Source organism: Hippoglossus stenolepis, chromosome 5, assembly GCF_022539355.2.
Source record: "Hippoglossus stenolepis isolate QCI-W04-F060 chromosome 5, HSTE1.2, whole genome shotgun sequence".
NCBI lineage: Eukaryota > Metazoa > Chordata > Actinopteri > Pleuronectiformes > Pleuronectidae > Hippoglossus > Hippoglossus stenolepis.
In genome coordinates, this window is record NC_061487.1 from 13,118,393 (window position 1) to 13,134,506 (window position 16,114).

A 16,114-nucleotide genomic window follows, 5' to 3' on the forward strand; every position below is an offset into this window, starting at 1 on the left:
TGCCTCAGATGTTACAAAGCATCAAGTTTTGATGCTCCTTCGCCCACATTACTTCTTGTATCTAAGAAGTTGTTTAGATACAGAAACACAATCTTTTACCTCTGGTTAAAAAACGTTTCAACATCGGGATCATCCCTGTTATTGTTTTTGTTTACATACTTGTTTTTTTATTTTCTTGTTGTGTATCTGTCCTTCACTGTTGGTTTCTTTATTTTCTTAATAAACTATGAATCATAAAAAAATCCGGATCCTGACTGATCCAGGATTATTTGTCACTTTCATTAACATTACCAGGCGTTAAAGAACCAGTACTCAGGACCAGCACTTGTGATTTTTGTCCACATGAGTACAGTTACTTTTTATTGCGTACCGCCACCTCCTGGGGAGTCTAGGTACACACATGAGTACGCATGGTACGCACCGCTCCCCTGAACCACTCCCTAAACACAGGGGATCTGGTCTATTCAACACTTAATGGATGACAGAGGCAACATTCTTGACTTCATTTAATTTAATGGTAAATACAATCTAAGATGTTCGAACAGAGAATATTGTGCTGTGATAAAAGCGATTCCTCCTGCTCTGAGTCATCTGATTAAAGGGATAATTCACAGAAAAATTCACTCATTATCTACTCAGGAAGTAACTAGTAACTAAAGCTGTCGGACCAATGTAGTGGAGTAAGTTCAACATTTGCCTCTGGGATTTAGAGTACAAGTATGAAGTGGAATAAAATGTTAAGTAAAGTAAAGTATAAGTACTTATACTTAGTTTCATTCCACCACCGCATTCGATGTAATTGCTGCATCATTGGAGCTAAATATATTCAGCCTTGCTCATATATCATGGATTTGTTTTTGGTATTCCTTCTCATTATCTGTAGGTCAACAGATATCATATTTCCAGCTGCTTTTATTGTAGCATATATGCAATATTATATTTGTGGTAAATTTGATTTGCATCAACAGCTACATAAATAATTGAACAAATAAATACAAACTGGAAATGTATGGTTTATATTTGGTTTAGCTTGATTGAGGTTGAGGGGACTGTTTGGCCTCGGTGGAGGTACAGTATGTGTTGTACTCAGTACCATTACAGATGTGGGGAACACAGGTGTGACAATGTGTAAATACATTGCTTCATTGTGTAATTTTGTTATTTTATGATCAGTTAATATCAACATCTTGAAGTGTCACTAATTGACCATTTGAACTATTTATACTGTGTTTTTGTGCTGTTATCAAAAATGTACAATCGGACACAGAGACTCAAAGTATTTGGGAAAAAAAGACATTTATTGCTACATTATCATTTTGACACATGCCTGTTGGCTACTTCAAACTGTACACACTGTACATGTTATGATAGTATTTCAGATTATTCTTGATTATTATTTATTACCTGTTCGGCAGTGTGATAAGCAAACAAGACATCAGTTATTCTGTAACACAGTATTGCTCAGAGCATGAAACGTGGCTAGATCTAAAAAAAAAGACTGCACAAAAGTGTGTTTTGTAAAATCAGAATGAAAAAAAGCAAATAGAGACATTAACAAATTCACAAGATCTGTATAAAAGATAACTTACATAACTTAGAAAAAACAAAATGTCCTATTTAAAAACTCAAACATGCAAAGAGCTTTGACTACACGTGAAGAGCAGTGATTACACTCAGAAGAAGAAGGGTTGTGTCCACCAGTGTTTCAGCGAGTGTAACCTTGGTAACAGTGCTATAACACAAACTCATAACAAATATACAAGTAACGGATGATGCCTGCACGTTAAAGAACATTCTCGGAGATCTGTTCATTCACAGAATGGTCAAACTCCCACAAAAAGCACTCACACACTGGCACACACACAAACCACAGGACAAATGAAATCCGTCGCCTGAACACACTGTGGTATCGTCGGTCCTCTGAGCTCGGTGGAAATCTCGAGTGTACGTGGTGAATAGTGATGCACTGTAAAAGTCAAGACTGCAGGTGACACATTTGCCGCTACCGGGTCTCCTCTATTCAGATATAATCAAACGTAGAAGATAATCAATAAATATACAAAATATGTACAAAAAACATCTGCAGCTTACAATGCATTTGTCTGTTACGTCTAAAGTTTAGGCACAAAGTTAGAAGTCAGTTTGGGGGAAGTGAGGAGATGATTGTTCGACTGCATCACACTTTACAATCAGAGAGGTCGACCTCTCCACTCTGGAACGCTGGAGGCTCCCGAGAGGCTCCCAAGATGCTCTTCAGTCACCATCTGAAAACCAAAGACACAGAGATATTAAAAGGACAATAATTAGTTTTAGTTAAAATATGCTTCATATCCAAATAGAAATATCCTTGATTTTACCACTCAATATCTCTAAAACTAGCGATATTATGGTTTGGACGTATTAATACCAGTTTTCAACAACATTTTCTACAAAACAAACACCTCTACACATCTACCGTATATGATTGTGATTGACTGACTGATATTAAAGTGTATAATTGAATGTTAAATACTTGATGTTGGACGTGATGTTAGTATCAGATGCTCAGAGATGGCCCATGAGGTTTCCTGGGTCGGTCATACTGGGATGAAAAGCGAGATGCATGGACTGCGGATCCACCATGGACGCCTTCTCTTCCTCTCTTCTCCGCAGACACGCCGCCTTCGGGTTCAGGTTCCTCTCTGTGGCATTCAACAAACAACAGGGTTAGAATTTGAATTCTAAATTCAGAATTTTTAATTAGGCATTGTGTGGTTTGATGAGGATATTATTCATTTCAAACGCCCGTGTAATGCACACACAAATACTTTAATTCCTGGAAAACACCTTGAATTTTCTCACAGCGATTCTCCCCCTATTTTATTTCACCCTCTCCTTTACTTTTCACCGTCTCATCAGAGAGGACCTGCAGTCTCTCCTGCCTCCCGACCCTCCTGCAGCAGCGATGTACTGACCTCTGACCTGTTGCTCCAGGCTCAGGATCACCGACACGGCCTGGTGCAGCACCAGCAGTTTGGTCTGCGGCTTCTCGCTCTTCAGGTGCAGCTGGCACATGTGCCCCAGCTCCTTGAAGGCCTCGTTGATGTCCCGCACGCGCAGACGTTCGCGGGCGTTGTTGGCCATCCTCCTCTCGCGCTCGCGTTCGACCTTCTGCTCGGGGCTCAGGTCCTCGTCCTCATGATTACTACGACAACAAGCAGGTACAAGAACAGAACAGAATGATCATGAATGTGAAAACTATTTTAAAAACTCCCTTTTAAAAAAAATATAATCATAAAGTGTGTTAAGTTAAACGGTGGATTTCTCTGCCCTCTGCTGGTCACTCAGCTGACACCATGTTACTGAGATCACCTGGTGCTCTCATTGGTTCCTTGACAAAGAACACGCTCATGTAATCAGCTGCAAATCAATACATTAATAATCAATCCATGAGAGAATTTATTATTATTATTGAATTCGTTTTTTTTTATCTTATCTTCTGATCAATGTTGTAAATACTGTTATTGTGTTGATGTGCTCAGTTACACGCAGCATCTATTACACCTCTGTTCGTCCTGGCAGAGGTGATCCCTCACATGTGGCTCTCTGAGGTCTCTATGTTCTTTTTCCCCTGTTAAAAGGTTTTTTTGGTAGTTGTTCCTGCCTCTTGTTGAGGGTTAAGAACAGAGGATGTCTCACCTTGTTAAGCCCTTTGAGACAAATTGTGATTTGTGAATATGGGCTGTACAAATAAAATTTGATCGATTCGATTGATAGATATTTTCAATTATTAAATCATTTGGTTTGAATAGAAAATATAAAACAAACAATGTTCAATAAAAGCAATTGTTGCTGGAGGTCATTCACATATGCCAGCATTGATATCCCTCAACTAGATTATAGATCTAAATAAAAAGACAGCATGCACTCAGACATCAGAGCTGATGTCATGACGAGGTTCGTCCTGATGTGACCTCTGAGACTTCAGACATCTGGAGGTTCAGTCTGGGACAATCTGTGATTTTCAAAAAGTGCATTCTGGGTTTAAATCAGACCGACTTCTTCTACTGGATCATTTCAAACCAAAACCGTGTTACTGAATCTAAAACAGCATCAATTATCCACAACGATCACGTCTGATGTCACAATTCATTCAGTCAATTTATCAATCAACAGGAAAATGGTTGTTGAAAATTGATTGTGGTTAATATTTCAATTAATTTCATTGCCTGGTTCCTGCCTTTGAAAGAGTCCGATTTTTTATAGCTTTATATCTTTGAAATTTTAACGTCTTCAGGTTTTTGGACAAAATAAGCAATTTGTTGACATAAGGCATATTATTTTATTTTTATAGAGCAAGCAATTATTAATTATTAACAGTAATGAAAATAATAATCATCAGCAGCAGTAGTTAAAAATATTATAAATGCAGCAAAAACTGCAAACTCTTCATTTTGACTGAGGACAGTGTGGTATAATGTAAAGCAGTGCAGCCTCTAATGTATAATGCAGTATAATGTAAAGCAGCCTTTGCCGTGATGTCTTTACTATTAACTGTATGTCCGAGCAGCTGCTCTTATCCCTCTTTTTCTTTCATCTGTTAATTTACTGCAACTTCAAGCGACATGAAGAAGAAATATGAGCCAGAGCTAAATAGACCGGCGTGGACACAGCTGCCCTTCACACCGGGGGGTCTGACAGTACTTAAAGCGAGTGAAACTGAACGGCAAGCAGGCACTAATACATGCCTCAGAGTGGGAGGCTCTTCTTTTAAAAACGGTTGTGTGAAATTCAAGAAATTACAGATTTAGCTTCATTTCTTTGTCACAAAACACCTACAAATACAGTTTAAGTATCATGTGCTCCACGCGTCAGCAGGGAGGCCTGACTCTGCATAATCAGCGCCATAAATCTCAGTTTGCTTTTCTTGGACTTTTTCTTTGAGCAGCAGATTTTACACAACAACGTGGTTTTTCAGACCAGGTGCATCCTGTGTGTGTTCTTTTCCCCCCTCAGAGTAAAGCCGGGTGTTTGTGAGCATTCACCTGTCCCTGCTGCTGTTTTCTCCCTGTTTTTGTTCGCTCTCCTCGTCTGATCTCAGGCTGTCGGAGCTGTGGCTGGTGTGCATCATCTCCTCCCTCTCCCTGCTCTCCATCTTCAGCTCCAGATTACCCTGAACTCCCACGCCTCCTGTGGAATATCACACAGAAATAAAAATCAAACAGTGAAATCTTTTAATAGTTCAAAGGGTTGCAGGACTGCAGCAGTGGATACAATGAGTGGAAATAATCCGACTTTACCTCCACCTTGCATGGGCTGAAGTGTGGCCCTCTGCCTGGCCAGGTACGGGTGGCCATTTTGTGTGCGGCCCTGGAAGGCTAAGAGGTTGTTGTTCATGCCGACAGCTTCGACCTTTATGACACACAGAGAACGGGATGAGATAAGGGCAGGGTTTGTATTCCTGAGTCTTGAGCACGTGAAATTTCTCTTAATGTTAAACGTGATCGATGCAGCATCTCTGTAAATCTTTCTGAGACAGCGAGGCGGCCTCAGTCGCGTACAGTGCACAAACTCTTACATCCAACCAACGACAAACAAGTCACAAAACCAACATCTGCCCTCTCATTTCCGACGTAACCCTGAGTAGATCTCTCGCTCTGCAGAATTAATTTAATCTCAGACAATCTTAATCTTTCCCTTAAAACTACCACATATACTCCCTAATTCTTTTCAGGAACGATTCACTCCTGGTCACATCATTTAGAAAAAAAATATATAAAAGTGAGAGAATTTAATACCCCCCTCCCCCAAAGGATTAGACTAAAAACCCCTTTCCCCTGCATATACTTCCACTCCAGCTGGGCTAAAATCCCCTTGGTCGGCTGAAAGGGAAACATGCTATGATGTGAATGCACGATGCAGGCGTCCCCCATCACCCCACACGGAATTACGCCGCACACGCTCCATACAAGGGCGCCGCATCACAGCGCTCTGCCATTGTGCTCAGTTTCCTATTTCAAGGACAACAACCTGAGGAAAAACATAGCGGGCGGAAAATTCCTGAAACTGAATACCAGCATGTATACTGTCCACACACACACACACACACACACAACAAGGGATTTCCATACACACTGCCCTGTCCTTTCTTAAATACTTCATAGTAATGCTTGTTCACCATGGCTTGAGTGTGACAGGTGGTGTTCAGAGCGTTGGCGGAGCCCGGGTGGCTGTGGTGGTTCTGGTTCAGCAGGGCGTGGATGTCGGCAGGCAGACCGGACGTGGGGCCCACGGCGTGGTTCCTCAGAACGTGGATCACATCGTCGAGTCTGTCCAGACGGTCCTCCACCTGAGACTGCAAACACCGGGAGACAGAAGGTCAAAATGGCAAAGGGGGGGTAAGGTAAGGGCAAATTTTTTTATATCCCATCAGTAAAAATGGGATATTTTGTTTTCAATTGTAGCTGCACAAATTATTCTCTCAAAAATAAGCAGCTGTATTCATCTAAGGTCTATGCCAGGCAACCAGCCCTGCACATAAACACCTGTTCAACCTCAACATAACACAACAAGTCTATTAGTAAGATTTACAGGTGCTGATTATTATTATTGGACATTGTAATTTTGGCTTTTATATGGCCTATTGTGGGCTAAGCTAACTGCTGGACAGAAAGGAGAGTGGCTTGGATGCCACTCTGCAAGGCAGCAAATAATCATATCTTTTAAAATAGGGAAATATCCCTCCAGTAATGTACAAACAATATGTGGAGTGTACTTTTTCATTTCGCCAAGGAGGTTATGTTTTCACCCCTCTCTGTTTGTTTGTTTGTTTGTTTATTTGTTTGTTTGTTTGTAAGCATGATTACAGAAAAATACCAGACATTTGAATACAAAACTTAATTGGTATGGGTCAGGGAAGAAGCCATTAAGTTTAGGTGTGGATCCGGATCAGGGGCAGATCCAGGAACTTTATTTATCTATTGGGCCTTGGCAAAGGTATGTGCTCTAGTGTCATTCTAGTTGTAAATATATAATTAAATAGTATTGGTAAGATATTGGTCACAATATTTGCTGGACAGAATTGAGAATAACATGGGTCTTCTCTCTGAAAGATGAAAAATGTGGAAATGTGGAAATATAATTTCTTTATCAGTAAATTTCAGTCCACAATCTTAACTTAATGTGATGAACTGGTATAATAATCTATAATTTATCTGTTATTAATAAACTTGTTATATTAGTATTTTGTGGTCCATTTTTTAAATGTGTACACATGCTAGTGCATTTAAATATACATATACATATATATGTGTATGTTGGATTGTTTTGTTGTATGAAATGAGGTCTGTACCATCGATATAAGTGAAGACTCATAATGTGGTGACACTGGTGCTTGGACTGAACTCCGGGGCCACATGTTAGAACCTGGCAGGAGAAAAAAAACAAAACAAAAATAGAGCATGAAGAGGCTGAGATACACAAAATAAAAAGAAACTTTATTACACTCGGAGCAGCACCTCCGGCTGCTTCCGTCAGTCCTGTTTACCTGCAGGTTCAGCTGTGTTGGGCAGTGGAGACGGACTCCTCACTGGTGTGGACGAGCTGGAGGGGAAGCTGCTGCTGGTGTGATCAGGGGAATAAATCTGGTGGGGGAAACAGGGAGGGAGAGAGAGAGAGAGAGGGGGGAGGGGGCGGGACCAGGTCATGCATCATTTTAAAAGCACAACTTGTCATTTCCGCGTAAGGTTTTACAGCTGCTGCCACAGCCTCTGGAGCGGGATCGTAACCTGAGCTAAACTCATCAATTCTGGTCATTTTACAAGTCACCGGCTAATAAAAAGTCCGGTAGGACAAAAGTAGCCCTTCGTTAATATGCACTCGTCTGCTAGTGGCAGTGCTTCCTGTTTGCATTATACTACTGGGACTCTCACAGGCTTGGTTTTATGCACTGGTCTGACTGTTTGAACATAACAAGGCGTGGATGAGTCGGCCTAATGGGACTGAGGTGGTGCATACTTACAGAGGCCAGAGCTTTGCCCAAGGTAGCGCCTGTCTGTGACCCTCCTGATCCGTTTCCCTGGCTCCCTGAGGCTGGAGAAGAAAAACAATCATCATAAAACAGAAGAATAAACAGTCAAACCTGAGCTGAAACAAGCAACGGAGATTATTTCCTCACCTGTTGAATTCTCTGAGGTGTTGATGGATGGGGTGCGTGGTGCCGTGTTGTTGCGGTGAAATGTGGACATGGGTGGAAGACCCCTGTTCATATCAGCAGCCATCACTGAATGTGAGGTGTAGTCCTGAACCATAAGCAAACCCACAGTTAAATACACAGGGGACGGCAAAAAATGCTGTGCTGTCAACATCCAAGGTCCTGGATGTAAATCTCACCAGGTGACTGTGTGGTGGCTGCAGGCTGCTGTAGCTCCCCGGCTGTGTTTGGTGGCTTGTGGCTGCTCCCAGTGCACCTTCATAGCCCTGCTGGTTCAGCCCGTTTACAGCATTCCAGATGTCGGGCGAATTGCTTGTCCCCTCTAAAATGCATAACGATATGTTATTGCCTGCACTGGAACAGCATCTCAAGCAGCCAGTGCAGCCATGAAGCTCCACAGCCAACAATTAAGTCCCATCACAAAGTTTCACTTGTTGAATTAAGCTAATGTTTGTATTTACCACTTGTTCAGAAATATGTTCTACTTGAGAAATATTTATTTGATTTGTTTTATTACTTTTTAGTTTGATCCACGTCCCATCTGCTAAGGCAGGGTTTATGACCTATACTGCAGCCAGTCACCAGGGGGCAATTAAGATTATTTGGCTTCACTTTTGGGGAGCTGTCATGTCATCCATCTTCATATAGAGTCTATGCTCTCGACTGTAACTGTAATGAACTTGGTAAATATATTTACGTTCCTTCAGGAAATCACTTTTCCTACAGTGCCACCATCAGGTCAAAACAGTCCCATCGGCCCAAGAATTACTTGTTATTTATGGCTAATTAGCCAATGTAAGCATGCTAAAATGCTAAACTGATATATTTAACAAGCTACACGTAGCATAAGCATGTTACCATTTTGATTATAAGCATGTTATCATGCTGATTGTAGCATTTAGTTTATATTTATCATGTTGTAAAGTGTTTGGTATCATGGGTATTTATTTCTTATGTCCTGAATTTTAGTATATCTTTATTAGGATTACATGACCTACTGGAGGAAAAATTAAAATAAATAAGAAATACCCTCAGGCCGAGAAAACCCACAATTGGAACATTTTACTGTTGTGTATTTAGACATCAGAGCATCTTTCCCTGAAAACTGTATTTGTAAAGAGACAACGGGTTTAAATGAACTTTACACGGAGCAAAGTCTTGATGACAGATTGTCCCTGCTTTAGAAGGGCTGATGGATAATCGTGTCCATTTTGGATTCTCACCAAAGAAGGTGCTTGCGAACACGTTGGTGGACATCTTGTTGGATGGATGTGAAGGTAAGTTCTGGTTGATGTCGTCATTAGTGGGAGACTGCCCATACACCTAAAAAGAAAAACGTATATTTAAGGCAGTGTTGGAAAAAAATGATGTGTAATCAAACATTTTCTAACGTATCTGTATGACTCAAACTGACTTAGTGACATAAACACGTGAGTGCTCTGAGCGAGGGCTGGAGCAACAGTATTACGAAAACAAAGCAGAGAGCTGATGCACACTTAGAGCTATTGCGATAATCCATAAGCTGCAGATCCATGCACCTCCTCATCCGGATTTAGGAACCATTCAGCATGAGAAATCCCTGCCCTAATCATGATCAGGTTCGGCTGGCTTCAGAAGACTGGGATACAATTCCCTCCCAAATAAAATTGAATTACAGGCCTCCTCACGCTTCGCCCTCTGAGAGAAACCAAAACAGAGAACTGAGGCTCACCCTGATGTTCTCTCCTGCAGGAAACAAAATAAACAGATCAAAGGATTCGACTAAAGACACCTTCAGCTTATTTGTTTTCTTTTTCTTTTTACGTGTAGGCGACGCGCTCCAAACTGCACATATGCACACGAAACCCACCAACACATGCTCGCTCACTCAAACACACCAAGAGGTCTGGGCTGCACCTGCACCTCCCTCGACTGCTTTGATGTGCCCCAGGAAATGAAAATAAACCTCCCTGCGCAGCATCAATGGGGTGTCAGTTACCCGGACGACAACTTCTGTAGAGCAGGCTATTAAAGACTCTCTTGAGTATGCTCGTGCAAGCACACTCACAGGCTCTCTCTCTCTCTCGCACACACGCACGCATATGCACACACAAAGACACACGTACTTAAGCACACAAACACACACACACACATGCAGCCATGACCCTGGCTGGCATGAGTCCCATGGTGATTGTGGGCTAGGCCAAACAGAGGAGCCCCTGCCGACACTGGGCCCGTCTGAGCCGCCATGGGCAGCATATGGCGGAGGATAAAGCCAATTGTCCTCCTTACCATCAGCATAGCAGGCGACCCGTTAATAATGGTCACACCCCCGCCCCAGCACGCCCTCTCTGGCCCCCGCTGGAGAGGGGCCGTCACCATGGCATCCTCTTTTAGCATAGCATTGATTTAAGAACCATCAATCATGGCATCACAAATGATAAGGGACTTTTTTTCCCAGCAACTTGTGCAACTAAAAGAGAATTGAAATAGAATGAAACCTTAATAACGGCATGAAATTATAATTTTGAACATGTGACCTTGAATTCACAAAGTTATTTTAAACTAAATACACTTGTAAATTTGTCTATACAGACAACTACACTGTTTTCCCTTTGTAAACATACTCAGCATTATGATGCTAGAAGAGTGAAATATCAACTTGCTATTCAGGGCCTATGCTGTGCTCCACCACGGCCAACTCCAGCCACATGCAACCAATTTTCTGCCTCTGTGATCCACGATGTCTGGATATGGTTAGTCTCACAGAGATCAAAGCTGCCTTTGATAATGGCTGCAGTGGTGGAGGGACCGCTCCGACATAGCAGGGTTAAATCAAATAGAAATAGCAGCAATCTGCTTCATGTCAAGATGTTTTCTGCTGCGAGGCCTGACTACATGGTGCCCGGACTAACAGGAAGCACGAGCCTGGCTGGTGCATTTTAACATGAGTTTGTCAGACGTGAAACCACAAGTGAGGGAGGACTTGTAGTTTGATCTGGCTGAATTATGAGGTTGTTGTGGGTGTTGTGGTTTGGGGTGGTGTGACTTGAGAATAACTGTGATTCATAAATTAACTCCAAGACAAACACTGGATGAAATGAGGTTGTTCAGGAAATAAATGAGCGTATAAAATAAAATCTTGAGACAAACTAAGGTTTTTAACCTTATAACAGTTACACAAACTCTTGCAGTTTCACATTAACTCCTGTAAGCCATATACACAACTCATCATCATACATTCAGCACAATATATATACATGACACGTTTAAAACATAAAGCTCTTTCTCCCACTGTCACACACACACACACACACACACACACACACACACACACACACACACACACACACACACACACACACACACACACACACACAGATATGTTTGTACCTCTTAGTGAGGACATAATAAATTACATACACCCTAACCCTAACCTTAAACATCCAAACTAAATGCCTAACCCTAACCCTTACCCTAACCTAACCTAACCCTAACCCTAAAACCAAGTTTTAACCCTCAAACAGTCCATTGAAAAAGTGAGGACCGGTCAAAATGTCCTCACTTTCCAAAAAGGTCCTCACTCTGCAGGGTCTACGCTTAAAATGGTCCTCACAAAGATATAAGTACAAGAACACACACACAAAACAATCTGTTATCTCTTATGTCGTATGTTCTGCACAGCCCGACAGTCTGAAGAGCCTCACTACAGGTATAACCATGTGACAAAATGTTAAATTATAATACCTATAACTTTTACACTGGTTGCACATGCAGATGCATTTCTTAAAACATTTTGTACATCACATTTGTCAGAAAACACATAGTTGAACCACTGTGAACAAATAAATCTGGAAACTAGTGAAGAATCATGGAAATCAACACAATAAACACACACACAACATCAGACTGGACCATTTCAACAGCATCACCACACACACTGACAGTGTCCTGCAGCCTCTGGAAAATAAAACTAAATATGTAAATATACATATAAGGGATGTACTCACTGGTTTCATGTTGTAGCAATACATCTGGGAGTTGTTGCCTGTGCCAGAGGCAGGATGAGCACAGTACATAACTCTGTCTGGTTCAGTGCAAGACTCCAGGCTCACAGTACAGTCCACACACAGCTCCTCTGTCCGTGTCTCTACTCATGTGTATATGGTCCACATGCACTAACCCACCCCTGCTGGTCATGCAGCTACCCGCAGACAACTTATGCAAATCAGGGCTGGACCATTCCAGGCAGCAGAGAGGGGTGGCCAGGAGATGATGCTATTATTGTACTCACAAGAAGCCTGGTCCATAATATCACGAGGATCCTTTTTCTTTAATTTAATCAGAGACAAATCTGTACATTAGAGATATATTTATAATGTTTAGGGGAAAGTGGGAGTTTTCAATTTAAAATCCTGTTTGTTAAAAAAAAAAAAATGGTAACATGAAAATAATTGTAAACTTGTGGTATTTAGGGAATTCCCCACCCAGGCTTGACCACACCAGAAAAATAAATAAATAAATGTTGTAGTTGTTGTTGTTGTTGTTGTTCAGGTGTCATCCCACTCCTGTGACATCCTACGTTAGTGTGAAATCATAAGTGAGCCCGCTCAGAGATGCCTCCTCAGGACGTGGTGGTGAAGTCATGGAGATTAGCTCCTGTTAGGCAGGTAAAGGTTTCCAGTAAACACGGGGATACCACACCCATGTCTGACCTACATTCACAAATAGAAGCAAAGTCTTTAGTTTGTAGGCACGTGTGGCGAGCTCCTCCAGAGGCTGGGTCAAAGGTTATTTATACAGCAGACTGTCTGGGTGAGCTGTTAATGGATTGCAGTCAAACTCCTTCCTGTTTGTGGTCAAATCACTGTTTGCCATGCCAGTGCTGCAGTGATCTAATAGTGCATGTGCAGATGAACCACTTGCATTTATACTTTCTCAATTATAGCCTCAGGAACTGACTCCAGAATGGTCAACTGGTTAAACGTTTCACATTGAGATACTCACAAACGGCCGTCTGTCTGTCTGTGGATCGAATATCTCACGATCCGTTCATCTTATCGGCTTCACAGTCGGCACGTGTATTCTTCGTTGTCCTGGGAAAGCACAAATTAAGTTAATCAATCAAATGTGTTTATAAACCACACACAGGAACAGTAATAAAGCAAATTCAGTGTCATTTTGATAAAAAACATTGACAATGAAATCTTCACTGCAGATAAACCAGGAAGGATGAACACAGAGTTTTCTAACTTCACTCTGCCCCATAGACTGTTTATAAAGAGCTCTGCATACAACGCATAAAACAATAAAAAGTGCCAGTATATTGTAGAACTATTTGAGGGGGACTCACTAATATAAAAGGAATAATCCTGAAGTAGGACGGGTGCTGCACTAGTGTAAACAATGCAAGGAGTTGGCGCACATTTCTTGTGTACCATCATCTGTACAGTACATCAAGAGAAGCGGGACAAAAGCAATGCACTTGGCGCGCTGTCCTGGCACGGCACGTTGTCCTGGAGACACCTCACAAGAATCCAATCAAATAACTCCCAGCGAGGCAGCTGCAAAGTATTTATCTTAAACACATTGTCTTACTAACCCTCCAGTGTTTACTCTGAAGCTACAGGGGACTGGGTGCACTGCGGCCATCTTGGACTCTTTCCAACGCATCTATTTCAATTCAGAGTCTCCGAGAAAACGTTTGCAGAGGCTGCGTGTGACTTTCAATGCACAGTTTGAAATAGTCAACACATGTTCATAGAGGTGATTTTGACTGTTTGTTTCACATTTGAATAAGTGATGGCCCAAAATAAGACACTGCCAGGGAAGCATGGCTGTAAGTAGGAGATTAGTGTTTACAGTGGCTCTGATAAACTGATCTGAAAGAGAAACAAACTGCTGTCAACTGGTTTCAATCAGCGTGAAGGTGAACTGTGAACACGCAGCTTCCTTAAACTCTGAGTCTAATCCTGACTATTCACGCTACTGTTAACTGGGTTAGGAGGTCAGTCTCCTCATCTCCATAACGATCAACAGTGTCCGATTGCTTTTTTTTAGTAATAGATTTTTAGATGTTGTTTGATTAAAGATTTTGGTTATTTAGAGCAGGGGTTCCATAACCGTTCAGCCCCTAAGACTTAAAATAACTGTACCAGACATTTGGGACCACCATTATCCCCCCCAAAAAATATAAATCAACTACATGCACATGTCACAATGTTTCCAGTGTTGCGGTAATTAATTTGTCATAATCACAGTATGTGGGGAATAACACATTTTGTGATTTTCATAGCTTTATTTTAAACTTAAACACAATGTCTTTCACTTTTAGTAACAATGCTAAAATATGTTTTTTTAAATAGTTTTTAAATTGAATTTGCCATCTTGCAACCCCTTATCTGTGTTTCACAACCCCTACCCTACCCCCTACTTTGGGAAAAACTGACATGTTTAATTGTCTTAAGCTGAATATTAAAAAGAAATTATTTATCTGAATATATATATATAAATATATGTATATATTACAAATAATCGAGGAACATCAGTGGCTACTGAATGACCTTTTCTGCTGACAGAGATCAGTTCTCCTATCTGACACACTAAGCGTACATAACACACACCCACACACGCACACATCTTGGCTAAATGATCCAAGAGCAAATATATACAGTTCCCTAACCCTGAACTTTGCATCAATCTTAGTTAATTGCAGTCTTGTCAGGAGTGCGATTATTCAAACAGGTAATGCAAATGTTAATGAGTTCAAATTTGCATATCTTTATTTTCCCATGGTTGAAATGTCATTGGTTATGGCGCTCTACAATGAAGAATGTCGCTGCTGATGGCCCCCTGATACGCCGCTGGCCATTAAGAGGACAAAAAAAAAGGAGCTGAACTGAAGGGGATGGAGCATAAATAAATAAGGAGTCGAGCTCAAAATAAAATCATGACGTTTATATGCAAATAAATAAAAACACATTCACGTAATCACACCATCATTGCAATCCTTGGTTATCAAATTCAATTTTTGTGGAATAAAATGTTTTGAGGTGCGCAAAATCTGATTATATCCTGTATGGGGGGAAAAGAAAATCTGTATTGCCGTGAGAGACCAATAAGAACAAAACCAGAACCTCTTCGCAGCCTAAGTCATGGTTGTGCTTTTATTGTGTGTTGTGCTGTTGTGCATACGATGCCTTCGACACACATCTGAAGTGCTGTTGGCATATTCCTCATCGTCATGCGCCTGATTTGACATGGCTTAAATAACTATCTTCCTGCCAGTGATTGGCATTCACACAAGAAGGGGTGAGTGGGACTGGGGAGCAGATGGTGACATTCCACATGACCAAACTGATCAATCAGCATGCTGGGACGCAGGTGCAGCACAGGCGGGCAGCACCACACCATCTATTTCACCATCTACGGGGCACAAATACACGGGCACTGATCGTGGCACCCTGAGGGCCTGCATGCTCCTCCGTCCCGCTGTGCCAAGGTTGATGACATCAGAATTTCCCATCCGCTCTTCCACAGGATGCCAAGAAAAAAAAGGGAGGGAAAACACACACACACACACACACACACACACACACACACACACACACACACACACACACACACACACACACACACACACACACACACACACATACAGCAAAAAATCTGCAATAAGAGCCCGGCCTGGGATATGCTGTGCGAGTGACGTCAGAGCCAGGGACTCCCATGTTTCAAAATTACAGGGGAACCTGATAACTGCATTTAAAGGCTGAAAGGACTGAAATGAAGACCTGCACTGCAGACACACTGGATCCTTGACGTACACTTATATATGACACCTTATAACTGCTGCTACATGAACGTGACACTTCCTCAATGATTTTAAGTATTTCTTAGTATTATTGATTAATCTGTTGATCGTTTTCTATAGTAACTGTTAAT

At 41.6% G+C, this 16,114-nt stretch overlaps 1 protein-coding gene across 1 annotated transcript; it reads right to left on the bottom strand.

Moving 5' to 3' along the window:
- Positions 1 to 1,276: 1,276 nt before the first annotated feature.
- On the bottom strand, positions 1,277 to 12,733 carry LOC118109075 (transcription factor 12). Its single transcript, XM_035155886.2, has 13 exons — positions 12,181 to 12,733; positions 9,415 to 9,514; positions 8,371 to 8,513; positions 8,156 to 8,279; positions 8,000 to 8,070; positions 7,526 to 7,622; positions 7,331 to 7,404; positions 6,158 to 6,334; positions 5,280 to 5,391; positions 5,025 to 5,169; positions 2,955 to 3,184; positions 2,513 to 2,681; positions 1,277 to 2,264 (listed from the first exon to the last, which is right to left on the bottom strand). Exons 1-12 carry the CDS (start codon positions 12,247 to 12,249, stop codon positions 2,545 to 2,547), a joined length of 1,479 nt encoding a protein of 492 aa, XP_035011777.1. The 5' UTR covers positions 12,250 to 12,733; the 3' UTR covers positions 1,277 to 2,264; positions 2,513 to 2,544.
- Between the last annotated feature and the right edge of the window lie 3,381 nt (positions 12,734 to 16,114).

Excerpts from the sequence above, each read along its gene's own strand:
- LOC118109075 (XM_035155886.2), bottom strand. The coding sequence starts at position 12,249 with ATGTACTGTGCTCATCCTGCCTCTGGCACAGGCAACAACTCCCAGATG. Across the intron at positions 9,515-12,180 it reads ATTGCTACAACATGAAACCA|GTGTATGGGCAGTCTCCCAC; the intron begins GTGAGTACATCC and ends TTTTCTTTTTAG. Across the intron at positions 7,405-7,525 it reads CAACACAGCTGAACCTGCAG|GTTCTAACATGTGGCCCCGG; the intron begins GTAAACAGGACT and ends TTCTCCTGCCAG.